The sequence below is a fragment of the Gymnodraco acuticeps genome, unplaced genomic scaffold, assembly GCF_902827175.1.
Source record: "Gymnodraco acuticeps unplaced genomic scaffold, fGymAcu1.1, whole genome shotgun sequence".
NCBI lineage: Eukaryota > Metazoa > Chordata > Actinopteri > Perciformes > Bathydraconidae > Gymnodraco > Gymnodraco acuticeps.
This window is the reverse complement of record NW_022989901.1, coordinates 14,196-31,504: the sequence shown is the minus strand read 5'-3', so window position 1 is coordinate 31,504 and position 17,309 is coordinate 14,196. Positions and strand designations below refer to the sequence as shown.

The 17,309-nt window shown below is 40.9% G+C and overlaps 1 protein-coding gene across 2 annotated transcripts in view; it reads right to left on the bottom strand.

Moving 5' to 3' along the window:
* The window catches only part of LOC117540303 (protein NLRC3-like), a 35,053-nt gene extending 18,477 nt beyond the window's left edge, over window positions 1-16,576 (bottom strand). Inside the window, exons 1-5 of one of the 2 annotated variants that reach the window (XM_034206913.1) lie at window positions 16,439-16,576; window positions 16,048-16,203; window positions 15,672-15,715; window positions 2,433-4,245; window positions 379-552 (exon numbers count right to left, since the gene is read on the bottom strand). In XM_034206913.1, the coding sequence (XP_034062804.1) occupies window positions 379-552; window positions 2,433-4,245; window positions 15,672-15,715; window positions 16,048-16,172 (2,156 nt within the window). In that variant the 5' untranslated portion in view covers window positions 16,173-16,203; window positions 16,439-16,576. The remainder of the gene's footprint in view (window positions 1-378; window positions 553-2,432; window positions 4,246-15,671; window positions 15,716-16,047; window positions 16,204-16,438) is intronic. The other variant, XM_034206922.1, reaches the window with a different exon arrangement.
* Window positions 16,577-17,309: the final 733 nt, after the last annotated feature.

Here is a 17,309-nt window from a genome sequence, read left to right as displayed (position 1 = left end):
TAACACCATATTTATATAAAAATAAAGGCAATGAACAGTTACATCTCTACTTTACAAAAATTATTAAGTAAATATAAATGTGTCTGCACAATCTCACATTACAGCAACAAAATCCTGCAGTTTTTGGCAAACCGAGAACCAGAAAATATACATTTAAAAAAAAACAAAAAAACTTTTAATTGTTAGGGGGGCCACAGGGGGGTCAGAGGTCAGTGTTAGGGGGGCACTGCCCCCCCCTAGAACCACCCCTGATTCTGATCAATATTCAGTCATTATCAACAGTGGAACAAATAACAATAACATTGTATTTGTTCTCAGGGAAATTCAGAAAATCATAAACACAAGCAGATCTGTATGAACTGCAGTCAGTGAACTGACCTGAGAGACTTCAGTCTGCAGTTTGGACTCTTTAGTCCAGAACTCAGCAGCTCCACTCCTGAATCCTGCAGAGCGTTCTCACTCAGGTCCAGATCTCTCAGATGGGAGGGGTCAGACTTCAGAGCTGAGGCCACGACTTCACAGTGAGTCTCTGAGAGTCCACAGCCAGTAAGTCTATAATAACACATACATTACAACATGTGTTAAAAAGAGGAAACATTATATTGACGAAAAAATATTTCACATATGTTCTGATTGACATTTGCTGTTAGTCCATTTTATATTATATATAATAATAAATGATTAGGGATGTAACGATATACCGAATATCGCGGCAAATAAACGTCCCAATACCGTCGTGAGACTGACAAAATGTACCGCAATTAAAAAACTAAAATTAATTAAAAAAATATATATAATTTTTTTTAAACACTTTTTTTTGTTTTAAACCTTTATTTAACCAGGTGGTCCCATTGAGATCATCGATCTCTTTTTCAAGAGAGACCTGTCCAACATGGCAGCAAGTAGGTTACAACATGAATATAAAACAACAGAACACAAAAGGACATGGTATTTACAGGGCTACATGAACACACCTGGAGACATTGACAAGTACCTGTATATTTATATCTCTGTCAATAAGCCTCACCTTCTTGGCAACAACTGTATAGTTTTTGAAGTGGTGGAGAGACAATGCACAGTTTGACCCACTGCTGTCACCCATGGCCAAAGCATATCTCTCCGTCCCACTGAGGTGGCGTTAGACTTTTTCGCTGTCCATCATTTTGACAGACAGGATCGTAAAATGTGCGTCATAATCCCTTATTACCCGTCGGGTCTGAACAGAGAGAGAGAGCACGCTCGTGAACTGTCAACGGGGGGGGCGGTGTTATGCCGTGTGTGCACCTCGTGGGAGCGCACACAGCGTAAAGCAAAACCTCCCAGACATGTGTTGATCTGTACGGCAAAGTACGGTTTGGAAACTATATTATTTCCTTTTGGATGGCAAGCATAACACGGCATAACACCAGAGCCTCGCTGCAGGGAAACGTTGGCGCTGTTCCGAGTTTGTTCTAATCTGTCAAAATGACAGACTGCTTTCAGATTTTTCCGTCATTGTTAAATAAAATATTCGGTTAACGCGACCACTGCAGTCCCGGCAACATCAGTACCAAGCGAGAGAGTTGTTTCCAGAGCAGGGAATATTGTAAATGCCCAAACATCCCAGCTTATAAATACCTGGAAATGTGGACATTCTCATATTCCTAAAAACCTGTCTGATGATGCTGAGTGAGTGACTAGTGAGTTTGAGTTGAGTTACTTGAAAAACTAAAGTGAAACTTGATTTATTTTATTGCAGGGTCTGATCATTATATGTCCTTGTTTATTTGTGAGATGCAGTGGCACAAAGAAAATGCCTACTTTGTTTGGTAGTACTAGTAGGTACAAAAACACTGGTTTTCTTGTTCCAGTCTGTTACTGTCACTTTGTTTTTGACACTTTAAAATTTCAAATGTTAATTACTATTTAGATGTGAATGAAGGATGTTTTGGCTTCTCTGAGCATCTGAAAATGTAACATGTAACATGTAACACAAACACAATTAACAAACCAATAAAGTTTTAACATTTTCAACTGAATACCATCAGATGTTCCCAGTATATCAGCATTAACACATAACTCTGTTATTGGTGGGAAATTATATAGATCTGATTTTAAACTCTAATACATTGTGATAAAAATGTGTCTGTTCAATGATAAAGAAACTACTAGAAAGTAATAAGTGCTTTCTCTGATAACTGTAAGTCCTGCTGTGTGGTGTGATCACATGCTGAGAAACCTCTCAAGTCCTTCATGTGTTTGACATGTCGCCTCCATCACTCAACATGAAGAGAGCAACGGTTCAATTGAACTATTATTATAAATAAATAGAAGAACAGTATTGGGTTTATTTTGCTCTCAGTATTTAAACAGCAGAAATGTTATCGTGTTTATTTGAATAATTAAACTCCTGATCCACATTAATTTATAAAGTGAATCACATCTGGACTTACTTGGCCTTCCTGCAGTTCCTCACAGCTGGAATCAGTCTCCATCGTCCCTCCTCTGATGTGTTGTACTGACTCAGGTCCAACTCATCCAGAACCTCCTCTGACATCTGCAGCATGTAGGCCAGAGCAGAGCAGTGGATCTCAGATAGATTCTCCTCTGATCTGTTCTCTGACTTCAGGAACTCTGTGATCTCCTGATGTACTGAGTGGTCCTTCATCCCTGTCAGACAGTGGAAGATGTTGATGCTCCTGTCGGGAGAGATTTCATCACTGCTCATCTCCTTCAGGTTGTTGATGGCTCTCTGGATGTATTTGTGACCCAGCAGTCTCTGGTTGATTTCTGGTCTGTTGTCTGTGCGACCCAGCAGGCCTCCTAACAGTCTCTGGTTGGACTTCAGAGAGAGGCCGTGGAGAAAGCGGACAAACAGGTCCAGGTGGCCATTTTTACTTCTGAGGGATTTCTCCATGGCTCCCTTTAGGAGAACATCCAGGGATCGGTAATCCTGATCCGCCTGCAGGAAGTCCTTCAGTACCGCTGTGTCTCTGTTGGTGTAACAGTGCAACATGTAGACTGCAGCCAGAAACTCCTGAATGCTCAGGTGAACAAAGCAGTAGACTGTTTTCTGGAAGATCACACTCTCTCTTTTGAAGATCTCTGTACAAACTCCTGAGTGCACCAAGGCCTCGGTGACACCAAGACCACAGCGCTGCAGGTCTTCTTGGTAGAACATGATGTCTCCTTTCTCCAGATGTTCAAACGCCAGCCTCCCCAGCTTCAGAAGAACCTCCCTGTCAGCCTCCGTCAGCTGCTGTGGACTCGTCTCATGTCCCGCTTCACACTTCTGCTTCTTCCTCTTGGTCTGGACCAGCAGGAAGTGTGAGTACATGTCAGTGCGGGTCTGGGGAAGCTCTCCTCTCTGGTCTGTAGTCAACATGTGGTCCAGAACTGCAGCAGTGATCCAGCAGAAGACTGGGATCATACACATGATGTGGAGGCTCCTGGAGCTCTTGATGTGAGAGATGATTCTGCTGGACAGGTCTTCATCACTCGATCTCCTCCTGAAGTACTCCTCCTTCTGGGCGTCAGTGAAGCCTCGTACTTCTGTTACCCTGTCCACACACTCAGGAGGGATCTGATTGGCCGCTGCCGGTCTGGAAGTTATCCAGACGAGAGCCGAGGGAAGCAGCTTCCCCCTGATGAGGTTTGTCAGCAGCACGTTGACTGAGGACTGCTGTGAGACATCAGAAACAACCTCATTGTTTCTGAAGTCCAGAGAAAGTCTGCTTTCATCCAGGCCGTCAAAGATGAGCAGCACTTTGCAGACAGCCAGCTGCTCTGCTGTGACCTTCTGTAAGGTTGGATGGAAAACATGGAGCAGCCTGAGAAGACTGTACTGCTCACCTTTGATCAGGTTCAGCTCCCTGAAGGAGAGCGGGATCACCAGACTGACATCTTGGTTTCCCAAACCCTCGGCCCAGTCCAGAGTGAACTTCTGCACTGAGAAGGTTTTTCCAACTCCAGCGACTCCGTTGGTCAGGACCGCTCTGATGGGAGTCTGTTGGTAAGGTGAGGCTTTAAAGATGTCCTGGCACTTGATTGGAGTGTCATGGAGGGGCTTCTTCTTGGAAGCTGTCTCCAGCTGCCTCACCTCATGTTGGGTATTAACCTCTTCACTCTGGCCTTGTGTGATGTAGAGCTCAGTGAAGATGCTGTTGAGGAGGGTTTCACTTTGATCAGTTCCTTCAGTCACACGTTCACATCTCCTCCTCAGACTGAGCCTATGTTCATCTAAAACCTCCTGCAGACCACGTTCTGCTGAAAGAGAAGGAAACAAATAAGGAAAACTGTCACGACTCTTATGTTATGTCACGTTTTTAGTTTTGTATGTGTTGTTATGGGTGTTTTGCTGTTCTGTTCTCCCTGTGTTTTCCTCCCTGTCGTTAGTTTCCCTGGTGTGTCTAATTGTCTGATTGTGTTCACCTGTTTCCCTTGTGTGTCTCCTGTGCTCATCATCACCAGCCCCGCCCCTGATTGTTTTCACCTGTGTCTTGTTGTCGTATGTTTAAATTCCCCAGTCTCCCAGTGTTCAGTGTCAGTTTGTCTTGCCTCATGCCATAGTCAGGTCTATACTCTCTTTGTGCTATAGAAACGTTTTGTTCCTCACGACGTGAGCGATTTCCTTTTTGTTCTCATTTGTTTGTCATCTCATCCTGAGATTCGATAGTGACCATTTTTTGTTCATCTTGCTTTTTTGGAAAAATAAAGTATCTTACCGATACTTTACCTCTGTCTCCCGGGTCGTGCAATTGGGTCCTATATCCTGAGTGTCTGAGTTCTTAACAAAAACTCTCTGATAATCTAATTAAAAAACAGACTGAGTTTTAATGTTTAATAAAACACCTTAATGTCTCAGCCTGTCCTCCTCCAAAAAACGACCAAATAGGTTGATTGTTCAGCAGCTTATTATGACCTATAGTCACGTTTTAAAGTTGACCACCTCTAGTGGTCGTGTAAGAAACAACAGTTTGCGGCATATGGGCGGATGATTACAAACGCTCCGGAGGGTCGTTATTCACAAATAACCCTCTCTCGAAAATCCTAAATTGTAGAATAGTTTGGCCATTAAAATGCTTTTTGATTAGATTTCTAGCGAGAAGTTTATATTGTACTTTTAGAATCCACGTTCAGTGGATGTGTAGGATCTATAGTTTGATAGATATTACGAAGATGATTTGAGGTCTCGCCAGGAGAACGTGTATATACTACGTATTTCCCCACAGCATCCATGTAAAGTTGGCGTCAACCCTCACAGGGTGAAAACAGTATTTCCGGTATCGACGTTTTCATAATAAAACCGGAAGTATTCCCCTCACTGTCAAATGATTACACAGTGATAGCTGCATTACTCATCCACTAAAAACATCAGTTTATCCTTATTAATTACACAATATTGATTGGTTTAAATTGTGTACAATGCTTTTGTGTTTTTAACCTTTGATTCGGAGAAACACATTTTTTCTGAGTTTAGGATGGCCAAAGACACTACACTACCCATAATCCTCGGCTATCGTTTGGGACTACAACATCCGCTTTGCTTGACAAACCCCGTGATTAGTCCTCAAGCTCAGTGATTGGATGTTGGAGTGGCAGTGCGCCAAGGTTACGCCGAGTGTCAAACAGCTCTTTCAAATGGAACGAAACCACGGCAGACTTTCCAAAACTGGAATTGGAACGGGTCCACCTCACCCCACCCCCCCAGAACTACACATGCTGGCTAATTGTGTTTCACAACAAGTTATATGGCACGTCTCTGCTGGGAATTGTAGTTTTAAAAGACGTTTTCGTATTTCCCATAATTAGACGTTGCCAGTATTAACCTCTTCTACACCGCACCCCCGATACCGGGGGGAAAAACGCGTCATTAGCAGGAAACATCGTCTGAGTGCATCTTAATATTCAATCAACTATGAATGTTTTATATCCATGTAACGGGAAGAAACTCAGCTAACTGAAAAAAAAAAAAATCTTTTTTTTTAAAACCCACAAAGCTAGCGCTGAGCCTATGAATTAGCCACGAGCGAAAAATGCTAACGGGGTGTTGCACAGAAACTCACTCATTATACCCTTATTACTTATCGTAGCTGCACGCCCAACCCATCGATTTGCATCGTGAGATGACACAAAATCAATGGGTAGATACATCATCACTCCATGATAAGAACTCGCGAAGCTATTAATAAGAACAGACATCAAAACATGTGGCGCTAGGTAGCTAAAACTGGCTACATGGTCTACCTTGGTCGTTGTCTGGTCAAAAGTGGTCTTCAATGGCATTAAAACGATAAAAACGCTGCTGAAGTTAATCCATAGGTTAATCCAATGTGTCTGTGTCACTTTGAATGATTTCTGATAATCAATAAGCAATAAACCTGCGTTTCCGTTTCCAGATGTCAGAGCGAGATAGGTTCACTCTGATGCAAACCTGCATGCGCAAAGCCCCCACTTTTTTTTTTTACCATGTGTGTATGGGGAAATTCCCCTTCGATTATATTGGCTCTAACGGTCAGAAAGAGATGTCAATCACCAAAATCGACCAATGGGTTCCAGAGAAACGGTAAAACCCCCATTTCCACCCAAATCACCTCAGAGGTGGAGTTTTTTTTGCTAAATCTCTCTAAAAAGGTCAAATGTCACTTGTTTTGCATCAATCTTGATACAGGGTACTTATTATATGTTGTACTTTGGATTCCTAAAGCTGTTAGTCTACCTTACCATCATCCAAGGGTTGTTTTCACGGACACTATAATTTACAGTTTTTTTACTATGTTCAATCTGAATTTTCTTTAAAATAAATAACATCTATATTGATTCTGACTCTTCTACATCCAACTCACAGGTTTATCATTACTTTGAGAACAAAGATTATTAATGTAACCCTTTTAGAAGATATGGTCATTTGTTCTGGGAATGTCATTTTCGAGCCTGAGACCTGAAAAACAGGCTCAGGGCTTAACAGGTTAAACTGTCTACATCCCTGGAGGTTTAGGTGATGGGAAACATATTGGTGTTATCACATTTAAAACATATAAGTAATACATGGGTGAAAATTGCTTGTGTCCATAATGGGCAGCATTAATATACCCACATGAAAGCTAAGGTCAGAAGAGCTTTATTTAACAGCTGGTAACAAAAACATTTCCCAACTTGGGATCAATAAAGTATCTTATCTTAAAGGTGGGGTAGGTAAGTTTCAGAAACCGGCTCGAGTGCACTAACATTTGAAAGTTCACAGCCGAAAATAATCCGCCCCTTCCTTCAGACTTCCTTACAGAGCACCTCCTCCAACACACATGAACGGCCGGCTAAACGGATTGGATTGCCGCCCTGTCTGTCAGCCTTCCATCTCGTGCACGCACAAATGTATCTCGTGCCCTCATTGGGTGTGCCGTAATTGGGCGTGCATTGTGCGTTCAATTGTGTTGGAGGAGGTGCTCTGTAAGGAAGTCTGAAGGAAGGGGAGGATTCTTTTCTGCTGTGTACTTTCAAATGTTAGTGCACTCGAGCCGGTTTCTGAAACGTACCTACCCCACCTTTAAGATGATCGATGGCTACTGCGCTATTTGCAAAATGTGCCTCTGAACCTTGACAAGTGCTTGTTTCAGGCTTATCAATGAACAACAGGAGGGGTCACAGACCAACACACTCTCACTCCATAAACGTCCAGGAGCGACGCTTGGTCAGGGTCCCCGAGGCGTGCAGTTGTGACGCTCCTCGGCTCCTTCAGCTTCATAAAGGGACGCAAATAGCTTTCAACTGATTGCAATGTATTCCCATCTGCGGTGGGATTTGACGCTCATGGAAGCACCGCATTCGTTTGTGTCGGCTGCCCTTAAAGGCAATGTGAGCGTCCATTCCCATTGGATAACGGAGAATTGTACAACCGGAAGTAAGTATTCCCCTTACTGTCGATTGATTTGACAGTGATATCTGCACTACTCATCGACTAAAAAACACCAGATTATCCTTGTTAATTACACAACATTGATTGGTTTAAATTGTGTGCAATGCCACTGGGAGTTGTAGTTTTAAAAGACGTTTTCGTATTTCCCATAATAAGAAGTTGCCAGTATCAAACTGTGTACATCCCTGGAGGTTTAGGGGGTAGGAAACACTCAAATTTAAAACATATAATTAATAAATGTGTGAAAATTGCTTGTGCCCATAATGGGCAGCATTAATATATATACCCACATGCCAGCTAAGGTCAGAAGAGCTTTATTTAAGAGCTGGTCTTATGTTGAATAATATCTTTAAAAACTACAAACAAATCCCTTTCTATCAGCTGTGCACCTTTATGGTGTAAATACAGCCTATCTACCAATTGGATCAAATATAAAAGTCAGCCGAATTAGTGTTGATACTGCAAGGAGACGTATTGTGTGAAAAGAAATGTAAGATGTTGTTTAATTGCTGATATATTTATGATCCACGTCACGTTTTCAGTGTTGGCGACAGTTCCTCATGTTTGTCTAGAAGTCTTCTCATCAGGGCTCTATAAATAGAGAACTACGGCAGATCTGTAATATGTAATGCAGCCGAACCGTGTATTACAATGCCGTTATGTGATGACTTTCAAAGAGAAAAGCAAGCACACTCGGAATAAAGTATTATTTTTAAAAATGTTTTCGGTCTGTTTCCGGTATCTGTTAATGACGATGTGATGTGAGATGTGAGACTGGAATTGCACAGGGGAAAATAACGTATCTATGCCACAATTTTAGATGCAGATTTTGTTAACTAATACGTTTGCGCTAGTGTTAATTTTGTTGACGACTAAAACTATGACGAAATATGTTCGTCAACGACCTTTTTTTCCATGACGAAAACGAGACGATGACGAGACAGCACAGACGGCAGTAAACAATAACTGTAACGAAATCATCATGCAATATCGTTGACGAAAAGTGACGAGACGAAAATGTAGTTTACTAAATAAAAACTATGCCAAAATCTCTCTTTACTTTCGTTGACGAAAAATGAGGAGACGAAATATTATCAAAGATAACGTTTCATCTCTGATAGTCAGTTTTTCTCCCAGCAGTTCCATTTCCGGTGCTGCGGCTGGGCAGCAGCTGTGTGTCTGCGGTGTGCGCGGCGGTAGATTTGAATTACACCGGGCAGCGGCACAATGTGAACTGTCAGGAAGACTCGGGTCTAACTCATGGTCTAACTAACCTTATTTAACAGAAAATAAAATGGCAACAACAGGGCTTGGGAGCAGTGGTCGCACTCGCGTTAACCGAATACCCCCCGTCAGCGCGAGTGATTGATAAATTGTGCACTCGACGGATAATAATGGATTATGACGGAAATGTTACGATCATGTCCGTCAAAATGACTGACAACGAAAAAGTCTAAAGCCACCACTGCTTGGGAGAAAGAAACAACGTGATATTTGGGCCCATTTTCGCTACAATGAGGCGGAGAAAAAAAGCGAATGCATTGTTTTATCAGAAGGGAAGCAATGTGGCCAAAACACAGCTGGTACAAACACCACAAACCTGACCAGATACTCTCTGCAAAGCTTCTCAATCATTCAACCTGAGTTTTTCATCAAATAAGGACAAGATATAATCTTATTGTGGAATACGTTTGACTAAAATGACAAATTATTGGTTTTGGCTAGACTAGTTTGACTGAAATGTTCTATATAATCTGATGACTAAAAAAAGACTCAACAGTTTTCTTTGACTAAAATAAGACTAAAATGCTCAGACTTTTAGTCGACTAAAACTTGACTAAATAAAAACAGGAGGAAGGTGACTAAATATGACTAAAACTAAAAAGGAAATTTAACACAGGACTAAGACTAAAACTAAATTAAAAAATAGCTGACGAAATTAACACTAGTTTGCGCTGTGGACCAACACTATACATTCACGGGGAAGGGGGTAGCAATAAAGATAACACCATTAAACAGTTACACAACATAACAGAAATAATATCGATAGCAGCGTCCCTAGCAACCACCTTGGTAACAATGAAAACGTTGTATGGACACAATTTCCTGAAGTAATCTTCGTAATAACTAGCAAACTAAAGATCATGTACATCCACTGCACACATAATCTGAAATAACAACTCATATTTCTCGCATCAAATGACATCAAAACGCATTTTAAAGCCAAACTAACTTTAAAATAGGCATTTTACACTGAGAATAAATGTAGTCGCATGTGTAATTGGTTCCGGAACTTTGTGTCAAAAATTGCGTAGGCCACGCCCACTTCCGTTTTTAACATTAACTCCCCCCACTTTAACTTGCACGTAAACGAACAAAATGTGCTACGCATATCTAGGGTGCGCAGACGAACCAAAAAGCCTCTTGAAAATAAAATAACGTACAGGAAGTCGGCCATTGTTTTTCGTCCTCCGTACAAAATCTATCTTCTCCTAGGGACTTTATCCGTACGACTCGAAATTCGTCGGGTAGCTTCTTGACAATTAAAAGTTATCACGGAAAGTTTTTTCTTTCGCACGGCGTAGCCGTGATTTGCCGCCAAAGTTCGCGTTCGCTCGATGCTAGGCGGTCCCTCGCCATGGAAAACGATGATGTCATAACGCCAACTGACATTCTCAGAACGCCACCAAACTTCACATAATGGTTAACACTGCGGCCCTGAACAGCTCTAGGTCAAATCTGATGTTACTTAATTTGGCGTTACCATGGCGACGGATCCTTCGCCATGAACAACGGTGTCGCTGTAACTCCAATGGACACGGTCCCATCATCCCCCAATCTTCACTTTTATATCACCGGTCCATGCCTCAACAGCTCTACGTGAAATCTGAGATCTCACCATATTCCGTTTCCATGGAAACGCATCCTTCGCCAAAAAATACGATGTTGTTGTAATTCAATGGAAAATGGTCCAAACAGCACCAGACTTCAGACTATCATTTATGGGCCGGCCCTCAACAGCTCTATGTCAATTATGGGATGTCATCATATGCCGTTGCCATGGCGACAGATCCCTCGCCATGAAACATGGTGTTGTCGTAATTCAATGGAAAATCGTCCAAACGGCACCAGACTTCAGACTATCATTAATGGGCCTGCCCTCAACAGCTCTATGTCAATTAGGGGATGTCATCGTATGCCGTTGCCATGGCGACAGATCCCTCGCCATGAAACATGGTGTTGTCGTAATTCAATGGAAAATCGTCCAAACGGCACCATGCTTCAGACTATCATTAATGGTCCGGCCCTCAACAGCTCTATGTCAATTATGGGGTGTCATCATATGCCGTTGCCATGGCGACAGATCCCTCGCCATGAAACATGGTGTTGTTGTAATTCAATGGAAAATCGTCCAAACGGCGCCAGACTTCATATGATGGCTAATGGTCCGGCCCTCAACAGCTCTACGCCAATTATGGGATGTCACCATATGCCGTTTCCATGGCAACGCGTCCCTCGCCATAAAACACAATGTTGTCTTAAGTCAATGGAAAATGGTCCAAACTGCACCAGACTTCAGATGACAGTTAATGGTCCGGCCCTCAACACCTCAATATGACAATAGTGAGTTTTCCTCAAAAGCTGTTTCCATGGCAACGCTTCCCTCGCCGTTAAGCACGATATTGCTATAACTCCTGTGTAAATGGTAAAAAAGTGTTACAATTTCACATATGTGCTAACCGTCAAACCCTCGACACATATATGTGTAAGTTTTGAGATTTAGTCAAATGTCGTTGCTATGGTAACAAAATGGTCGCCGTGAAACACGATTTTCTCATAACTCCAGTTAACAGGCTCCAAACGGCACAACATTTCACAGTTTTGATAATGATGCAGCCCTCAACACATCTAAGCATATTATGGGGTGTCATCAAATGCCGTTGCCATGGCGACAGATCACCCGCCATCAAACACAATGTTTGTGTTACTGCTGTAACTCAAAGACATTGTCCGATCGGCCTGAAACTTCCCACGTTTGCCAACGGCCGAGTCCTCGAGACACCTAGACACACACGTCGACGTGCGGACAACAGCATGTGGAGCGTCGAAGACCCGCTCAGCGCTGCTTGCAGCTTTAATTATTATTATTATTATTATTCTAGATACCATTTACAGTATCTTCTTGATATTTTCTATTCTATATTTATATCATTGACCTTCTACTTTCCTCCTATTTTGTATATACTCTTAATATTTAAATGTTTTCATAAGATATAACACATTAAAAAGTGCTTTACAAAAGTGAAAGACATTAAGAAAAAGGCATTTTAAACAGTCATTAAAAAGCAACACAATCTACCTGCATTGCATTACTCTAAACGTGTAATAACGTGCTTTAACCAGTAGGTGGTTTGGGTTAAAAAGCTGTCAAGTTTACAGTGTTAACAAAATAAAATATACTGCTGTTTCTGGTTTAGTTTATGACGGATATATTTAGTTATTGTTTTGATATTTGTAACACAAAAGCGATGGAAAAAACCCACAGCAACACAGATGGTCTTAACATGACCCAGCGGTCTAGTAGTTAATAAAAAACAATAATATCGATACAAAATATTACTACTAACTTTATTGTGAAATTCAAACTGAACGGTAAAAGAATAGTTTCCGGTCTATTCTGAGCCCGATCTCTCTAGATAAATAAAAATAAAGAACAAGACAGATGTGTAATATTTAATGCAGCCGAACCATTTATTACAATGCATTCATGTGATGACTTTCAAAGAGTAGAGCAAGCTGAATAAAGTATGATTTTATCTTTTACGAAACGTTTTTTTTTTTCATATGGAATGCAGTTGGAGGTCAACCAATCACAGAGCTTGAGAACTAATCACGGGGTTTGTCAAACAGAGCACATGGTGTAGTCCTAAATGATAGCTGGGGATTCTGGGTAGTCTAGTGTCTTCTGCCATCCTCTACTCCGAAAAAATATTTGTTTCTCCGAATCGAAGGGGAAAAATACAAAAGCATTGCACACAATTTAAACCAATCAATGTTGTGTAATCAACAAGGATAATCTGGTGTTTTTTAGTCGATGAGTAGTGCAGATATCACTGTAAAATCAATCGACAGTAAGGGGAATACTTACTTCCGGGTGTACAATTCTCCGTTATCCAATGGGAATGAACGCTCACATTGCCTTTAAGGGCAGCTGACACAAACGAATGCCGTGCTTCCATGAGCGTCAAATCCCGCCGCAGATGGGAATACATTGCAATCAGATTAAAGCTATTTGCGTCCTTTTATGAAGCTGAAGGAGCCTAGGAACTGCACGCCTCGAGGACCCTGACCAAGCGTCGCTCCTGGACGTTTATGGAGTGTGTTGGTCTGTGACCCCTCCTGTTGTTCATTGATAAGCCTGAAACATGCACTTGTCAAGGTTCAGAGGCACATTTTGCAAATAGGGCAGTAGCCATCGATCATCTTAAGATAAGATATACTTTATTGATCCCAAGTTGGGAAATGTTTTTGTTACAGCAGCATACTACTTTGTTCTACTCCACTACAATTCAGAGGTCAACCTGGTATTTTTACTCCACTACATTTATTTTAGTTACTTTGCAGATTCTGATTAATGATGTGAAATATAAACAACCCTTAAATCAGACTTTAGTTACACCTGAGTCAAATTCAGGGAAGGTGATTGTCAAGTGCCAAAATAAGCTATGCAATATATTAGAAATTAAGTACTTTGTCAGGTTTAATATCTATCTGTAGATATACCCCCAAAGCTTTTTTCTTATTCAAAAGAAGACCTTAACTTAAAGTATTCTTTAATGTTTAAATAAAGCCTTATTAGTTTGTCTGTTTTGCACATCCTCCTGTTAATATCTTTGGACGTCCTGCACTAAACTGTTTTATTGTAGAGATCACTACAGTATCTTCTTGATATTTTCTATTCTATATTTATATCATTGACCTTCTACTTTCCCCCTATTTTGTATGTAGGCTACTCTTAATATTTGAATTTTCTCATCAAATATAACATATTCTACAACAAATTTCAATAACATGCTTTAACCACTAGGCAAGTTTACAGTGTTAAAACAATAAAATATATTATACAAATAACACACAGCATACAATGCCATAATAACTTTGCATTATTAGTGTTGGACACTTATGTATGTATAACATCTGAAGATGTGTAGTTTTATTCATTTTTTCACATAATTTCACAGGATATTGCTATATTATTTCACATATTGTTCTACATATGAATATCTGATTTGTAAAACATCATAGACATAAACGTATATCCGTCATTTAATGGTAAACTATTGAAATTCTGAATCCATAGATGTGTCTCCCATCACCCAAAACCCCTGACTATTCTCTCAACTCAGTATTTACATTCTTATATTCAAAGAAAATCAGCAATATCTTTAAAAACTACAAGTCCTGTTCTTTCAGCTGTGCACCGTTATGGTGTAAATATAGCCTATCTACCAATTGGATCAAATATAAAAGTCAGTCGAATTAGTGTTGATACTGCAAGGAGACGTATTGTGTGAAGAGAAATTGAAGATGTTGTTAAATTGCTGAAATGTCACATATTCAGTTTCGGTGGCAGTTCTTCATGTTTGTCTAGAAGTCTTCTCATCAGGGCTCTATAAATAGCGAACTACGGCAGATATGTAATATTTAATGCAGCCGAACCGTGTATTACAATGCCGTTATGCGATGACTTTCAAAGAGAAAAGCAAGCACACTCGGAATAAAGTATTATTTTCTTTTTTTATAATGTTTTCGGATTTCATATCGCATAAACACCATATCCCAACGTGCATTGCGGTTAAAATATCCAATCACCGAGCTTCAACGATAGCTGAGGATTATGGGCAGTTCGATGTTTTATCAAGATCTCTGAAAAAATAAATATGTCTCTCAGAAACGAAAAGGGAACAACCTATGGGAAAAACACAAAAGCAGTGTACACAATTTAAACAAATTAATGTTGTGTAATTAACAAGGATAAACTGATGTGTTTTAGTGGATGAGTACTGCATATACTAACGTAAAATCATTTGACAGTGAGGGGAATACGGTTTTATTATGAAAACTTTGAGACCGGAAATACTGTTTTCACCCCGTGAGGGTTGACGCCAACTTTACATGGACGCTGCCGTCAATAGAAATGAATCGGGGAAAGACGTAGTATATACACGTTCTCCTGGTGAGACTTCAAATCATCTTCGTAATATCTATCAAACTATAGATCCCACACATCCACTGGACGTAGATTTTAAAAGTACAATATACACATATCGCTAGAAATGTCATCAAAAAGCATTTTAATGGCCAAACTATCCTACAGTTTAGGATTTTCCAGAGAGGGTTATTTGTGAATAACGACCCTCTGGAGCGTTTGTAATCATCCGCCCATATGCCGCAAATTGTTGTTTCTTACACGACCACTAGAGGTGCTAAACTCTAAAACGTGACTGTCGGTCGTAATAAGCTGTTGAACAAACGACCTATTTGGTCGTATGAGTTGGGTTACTTGTTGTAATGTCTATGCTCTGCAACAGTATACCAAATCAAAAACAAATGAACCAGGAAGAGGAATAAAACGCTGCATGAAACCTGATGTACTTTTATGATTCTGTTTTCTTCAAGGTTGTGTCTTCCTGGTCGAATGTACTTATTGTAAGTCGCTTTGGATAAAAGCGTCAGCTAAATGCAATGTAATGTAATGTAATGCATGAGTTCCTCTTACCTCGTACAGTTCTGGTCTGACTGGCAGCACTTCTCCTCTTCCCTCTGTGGAGATAAACACATCCTTTATAGCACTTTGCATTAGTGGAGCTGATTCTCTCCAATGGGCAGAGCGTCACTTTACACTCAAGATTAAATGTGTCACGCTGCACGAATACGCAGGTGACATGAATTTCACATCTTCACTTCCTTCGTGTTGCCAGGCACAGATCTGGGTCTTTGCATTGACTCTACATGTAATCACACAACACTCTGTTATATCTGCTAATGCTAAACACAACCAGCTGACCCGGTTATCACTATTATTAATAATCATCTTAATAAAACATATTATATATCCTTAATATATCAGGTCAGGTTACAGCAGAAACTCTTACTTTGTGTCTGAGGGTCCAGGTTCATTTCTGAACTTCTCAAACCATTCTTTAGACCGGTCACTCATCAGAGAAAGCCAGCTGGAGAATGAAGATCTGTCCTCTTCCTCATCTTTTAAACCACTCATCTTCTCCAGTCTGAGAGATACACCAGTAACACTGGACACACACACACACACACACACACACACACACACACACACACACACACACACACACACACACACACACACACACACACAATGTAACTCTGATGGATCAGCAAACAGGAAGTAAACAGAGTTTGCAGAAGTCTCATTGGACTCTAGGACGCTGATTTTTAACAAAGAAGTTTTGTTATCAGTCTGACAGAGTAATGAATGTGTTTAAAGCAGATCCTGGTGTTAGCACTCACCCTGTTCTCCTCCTGCTCCGTCCAGCTCTAAAATGGCATCTTGCAGTCTGACTTCTTAATTGGACTTTAACACCTTCCTGTCTGCAGCTCCTCCTCTTTGTTGCAGCCTTACCACCAGCTCACATACAGGGACAGTATCTATCAGTGAGATAGAAATAGAGCTCAAAATGTGTTTTAGCTAACAAGTACAATATCTGAGTACTTCTACTTTAACTCAAGTACAATCTCTGAGTGCTTCTACTTTAACTCAAGTACAATCTCTGAGTACTTCTACTTTAACTCAAGTACAATATCTGAGTACTTCTACTTTAACTCAAGTACAATCTCTGAGTACTTCTACTTTAACTTAAGTACAATCTCTGAGTACTTCTCCCATTCTACCCAGCATTACAAATCATCTCAGAGTCTCACACAGCTTCCTCCCTGAGGTGCATTTTGTGATCATATGTTTTGCTGAGGCTGTTTCCGTGTGTTTTATTCATGACGCCTGACCGTAGACTGAATATATAAAGCGCCTGACCCACACTCAGTTTTTGGGATTGTTCCCCTCAGACTGACATTATCAACACACACATAGGGATTCTGCTCACAGTGTGTTGATGTAATTGCCTCAGCACTGCTGAAGGATTTGTGCACCGATCCCCTGCTGCTGGAGATGCATTAATATGTACAGCCCTGTGTGTGTGTGTGTGTGTGTGTGTGTGTGTGTGTGTGTGTGTGTGTGTGTGTGTGTGTGTGTGTGTGTGTGCGCGCGTGCGTGCGTGCGTGTGTGTTGTTATCCGAAGATGACATTTCACTTGATATTAGTCGGTCTCTGCAGGATTAAAGATGTCTTCAGACGTATGGAGCCCTCGTAGCTGCACAGTGAAAC